Genomic DNA, 4,566 nt, shown 5'->3' with positions numbered 1-4,566 from the left:
TTGTGTTTGGCCAATATAGAAGAGCATAAAATAAAATGAATGAAAATTAGAGAAGAGAGACACTCTGGAAACAGTGAGTGAACCAGATTTAATGAACACACAAAATAACGGAGCCTATAGGCAAGTCGAGGCATTGCAGGCATTGAAATCTATCAATACATGCTTTCTGCTGCTTTGCCTTCTTCATTTAAACGCATCATTTATTACCGACATCACTGAATGATCTGAATGCAATGATTGTTTTACCGCAGCTTTGTTTTATTCTGCCTTTTCATCTGCATTTTCAGCGAATGAGATAGACCGAGACACTCTGAGCACGCCAATTATAACAAAGAAATGCAAATAGTCACATGGGAAGTACGGATTCACCTGCTGTATGTCACAGCTGAGATTCAGTGGCACTACTCTAATGGGGATAAAACCAGATAAGTTACGCAGAATCGTGAATCTTTGTGATGTCTTGCCAGCTGCTGAGGGGATTACAGGTGGGCTGTTGGTGTAGGATGCACTGGCTTTTTTGAGATTTGAACTGCAATCGTGTTTTCCATGCACTCTGGTTTTCAGCTAAGCTCTGCACATTACCGAACCCTGAGATGCAGATACCAAAAAACATAAACTTTGATCAGTGGTTTGACTCAGGATGAGATCTTAGATTCATGATCCAGAAATAGATGCAGAGTAGAAAACTTGATGCAGCATTTTCCAGTTCACAGTGATTGTTGGATTGTTGGTATCAGATCTGCTGCATGAACACGAACTGAAGAACTTGCTCACATAAAGATAGAAAAAGGCCAATTATTGCCCGACTTCTTCATTAAACAGAATCACAAACTGCAGGCTCCAAAATGATCATACATTTTCAACAAAGTGCATTATTTATTATTGTACTGATAAATATATGTGGCAGTTAATGCTGATTAATAATGGTGTATGATTCTAATAATTCTTATTTACATAAAAAAAGTGACACACATATAATATAAGTCCAACCCAGCTCAAGCTCTCTAAGAAAACGAGGAAAAACTCCCATGTGAAGGAGAAACCTCGGGGGAGGCAGTTCAAAGAGAGATCCCCTCTCCACGGACAGCCGGGCGCCCAGAGCAGTCTGATTTCTGCAGCTTTAGACGGGACACGGGGAACTATCCAAAAGAGATATATACATATTTACACACAACTAGAAAAATGTTGGTCCTGGACAAAGGGGAACTGGGGTCTGTGGTCCTGGGTCTAGTCCGGATTATAATAGCCATGGGTGGTTCTTCAGCGTCTTCAGGGTGGCTCGGGCCTCGAAGCTCTTGGTCAGACAGCTCTGAAGAAAATTCTGGCAGTCTGGGGAGACAAACAGGACATTTCAGTACATCTACTTTGCTGTTTAACTGTATTTGTGTTTCTCTGTGTATTTGATTCTACTGATTGTAATGTGTACTGTGTACTTACCGAGAGAAAGATCCTCTCTGAATTCAGGGATTTGACGCATAATCTCGCTGCTGGTGTTGAAGGGGAGGCGTCTATGCAGTGTCCCAAACACCACTATGCCGAGCTGCCACACTGTCAATGGTTCAGCCCTGTAACGGCTATACAGGAAACATTCTGGCGGGATGTACAGATAGGTTCCTAAAATACACACAACCACACAGAGACAAGGTTAATGGTGAAGAACAGGGGTAAAGAACAGAGACAGCAAAGATGGCGGACTGGCTCAGAGAACCAGAATATTATAGAAAGATGGCATACCTTCCTGTCCATGGTAAAGCCCGTTCTTCAGGTATGTGCCACAGCCAAAATCAATAATCCTGACACGTGGAACATCAGAGCCAGTTTCAATCAGAATGTTTTCAGTCTTGATGTCCCTGTGGAACACACCTCTGGAGAGGATCTCAATGCAAGCATCAACCAGCTGTTTGGCTATGATCTGAGGGAGAGACAAAGAGACAGCGTGAGTTGGTGAACTTGGACACAAATACAGAAACACAGCAATACACAGTGCATCAGCTACCTACTTTAGCCTCTTGCTCCGACAGGTTGGACTCTTTTGACACGATGTAATCCGTCAGGGTCATGGAGGGGACCGGTCTCTCTAGGATGAGGACCAGCTCATCGTCCAGATCGTACCAGTCCAGCAGCTCCACAGCTGCGCTGGTCTCTCCTGCTGCTGGTTTGATTTTGAGCAGCAGGACCACCTCCATAGGGACTTGCAGAAATTTCCCTTCCAGAACCTTTACAAAGGGTGAAAGAGGAAAATGAAAAACAATGAAACCTTCATGTGTACATACAGACAAAAGTAAACAGCATTCTCACTATTAGTTTGTATGAGTTACAAGAGAAACGTGTGGGTATGTTCCCTTTGTGCCAAGTATGAAAAGACAAATATCAAATTAAATAATGTAGAGCTTTCACTTACTAGTGATGTCTTCCTAGCGAAGTATTGGTTAATGTGTTTTATGGCCACCTACAAGACAGAAACACAAACATGTGGTTAGCTTATACTACATACAGAGTGGATACTGGTTTCAAAGATTGTATCTGTGTGTGTGCATGTGTTTGTGTGTTTGTGTGTTGTATGGGATGTCTTACTGGAAGATTGTCGTCTTTGCGGTAGCCAGCAGTGACCGCTCCAAAGCCTCCGTGACCGAGGACTTGCTCTTCCCTGTATTTGGCTTCAAAGGCAGCTGCAGGAGGAAAAAAAAGATAAAAACGTATGATTATACTCGTTCACAACTTTCATGGATTACCCTTAGAAGGTAACTTCTCAGAATCCTAATTCAAATATGAATCTAAGCCCCTAGAATGAACCTTGAAAAATGGACATTTGCGAAAATGGCTGATTAGCTTAGCTTAGCATAAAGACTTGAGATTTGTAAACAGCTAGCCTGAATCTTTCTAAAGCTAACAAAGATTTAAATAAAACACAATTTCAATAAAGTTAAAACGAGACTGGTATTAACAGACGCAGCAGAGGCCGAGTTATCTAGACTTTTAGTCCCCAGTATGGATCATGCTCCAAACATACTGCAAACCACTGGTATCTTTCAGGGGACACCCCAACTTTTAAATCCTCAAACCCCATCATGACACATCAGGATTATTTTGTCAGTGTTTGAAGAACTCCCTCCACATCTACAGTCTTCCCATTCTAAATAACGCTCCTCATGAAGAGTAAACTCAAATATTTCTATCCAGACTTACCTTTGTTGCCAGGGTAGGCAGTTACAGTTGAAGAGGAGGTGCTGGGCTTGTCCCTGGAGGAAACCCCGGTGGCGTGGTCCTTGGATGCCTCAGAGGAACTGGAGGTCTTTTTGCTCTTCTTCCTGGGTTCCTCTGTTTCTTCAGACTTCCTCTTTCCACTGGTCCTCTCTTCACTCCCAGAAGGGATGCTGCTGACGACGGGTTCAATAACCCAAATGGTCTTGCAGGAGTTCTCGGATGACTCAGAGGAACTGGAGGTCTTTTTGCTCCTCTTCCTGGGCTCCTCTGTTTCTTCAGACTTCCTCTTTCCGCTGGTCCTCTCTTCACTCCCAGAAGGGATGCTGCTGACGACGGGTTCAATAACCCAAATGGTCTTGCAGGAGTTCTCGGATGACTCAGAGGAACTGGAGGTCTTTTTGCTCCTCTTCCTGGGCTCCTCTGTTTCTTCAGACTTCCTCTTTCCGCTGGTCCTCTCTTCACTCCCAGAAGGGATGCTGCTGACAACGGGTTCAGTAACCCAAATGGTCTTGCAGGAGTCCTCAGAGGAACTTTGATTTGTCCTCCTCCTCTTGCTGACTCTTTCAAGACTCTCGTCAGAAATTCTCTTGGAGGTCTTCTTTCTTCCATCTAATCCGCAGTCCTTTACTGCGTAGACGATGGGGTCAGTGTGACGTCCTGCAAGAACAGAAAAAGGTCTTTTTGTTTGCTCTATGTGCAAATGTAATCTACTACAATATCTAGCCAATTGAAGAGAAAAACACACTAAAATACACTAAATATTAGTATACTGAGCACCCCAAAGAGTATCTTCAAAGTGCACTTCAAAAATTTTACATAAATTTGACTAAAAATCAATTTTACTGTATTAATTTTCAATCTATTTAAAGTAAGTACACATTTCTATAAATCTACTGGAAACATACTTTGCAGTATTTAAATTTACATTAAATACACACACACACACACACACACACACACACACACACACACATATATATATATATATATATATATATATATATATATTTTCACTTGAGAGACTGCTATTTTTGCAGCATTTGGTCTTTACTACTTACCAAGTTGTTGATTGGAGATCCAGCACTGAACAGTTCGTGTTGTTGGCCACGATTTGAAATCCATGAGTCTCAAATTGTACGTCCTTTAGCAATGAAATGATATGAACTGTGTTTGGTTTGTCTTGAGAGAGTGTCCTCTAATTTATAGCCTGTGTCTGGAATGTTGTGACCTCAGCGATGACATCATAATAATGCGCTCTGTTCTATATGTGCAATGCAAATGTTCTAAGAGATCAAAGCCAAAACTACACATTTAAACAAAAACAAACACCTAATATGGTTTCATGGCACCTGCAACAAAAAA

The 4,566-nt window shown here is 42.0% G+C and overlaps 1 protein-coding gene across 1 annotated transcript; it reads right to left on the bottom strand.

Moving 5' to 3' along the window:
• Window positions 1–1,237: 1,237 nt before the first annotated feature.
• LOC143326238 (serine/threonine-protein kinase pim-1-like) lies at window positions 1,238–4,326 on the bottom strand. Its single transcript, XM_076739789.1, has 8 exons — window positions 4,263–4,326; window positions 3,187–3,861; window positions 2,575–2,669; window positions 2,402–2,449; window positions 2,001–2,216; window positions 1,735–1,912; window positions 1,438–1,614; window positions 1,238–1,329 (listed from the first exon to the last, which is right to left on the bottom strand). The coding sequence occupies exons 1-8, from the start codon at window positions 4,324–4,326 to the stop codon at window positions 1,238–1,240; spliced, it is 1,545 nt and encodes a 514-aa protein (XP_076595904.1).
• Between the last annotated feature and the right edge of the window lie 240 nt (window positions 4,327–4,566).

Source organism: Chaetodon auriga, chromosome 9 (assembly GCF_051107435.1).
Source record: "Chaetodon auriga isolate fChaAug3 chromosome 9, fChaAug3.hap1, whole genome shotgun sequence".
In the NCBI taxonomy this organism is placed as follows: Eukaryota; Metazoa; Chordata; class Actinopteri; order Chaetodontiformes; family Chaetodontidae; genus Chaetodon; species Chaetodon auriga.
The sequence above is the reverse complement of the archived record's forward strand: the minus strand, read 5'-3'. Positions and strand labels throughout refer to the sequence as shown.

Excerpts from the sequence above, each read along its gene's own strand:
- LOC143326238 (XM_076739789.1), bottom strand. The coding sequence starts at position 4,326 with ATGGATTTCAAATCGTGGCCAACAACACGAACTGTTCAGTGCTGGATC. Across the intron at positions 2,450-2,574 it reads GCAAAGACGACAATCTTCCA|GTGGCCATAAAACACATTAA; the intron begins GTAAGACATCCC and ends TCTGTCTTGTAG. Across the intron at positions 1,913-2,000 it reads TGTCGGAGCAAGAGGCTAAA|ATCATAGCCAAACAGCTGGT; the intron begins GTAGGTAGCTGA and ends TCTCTCCCTCAG.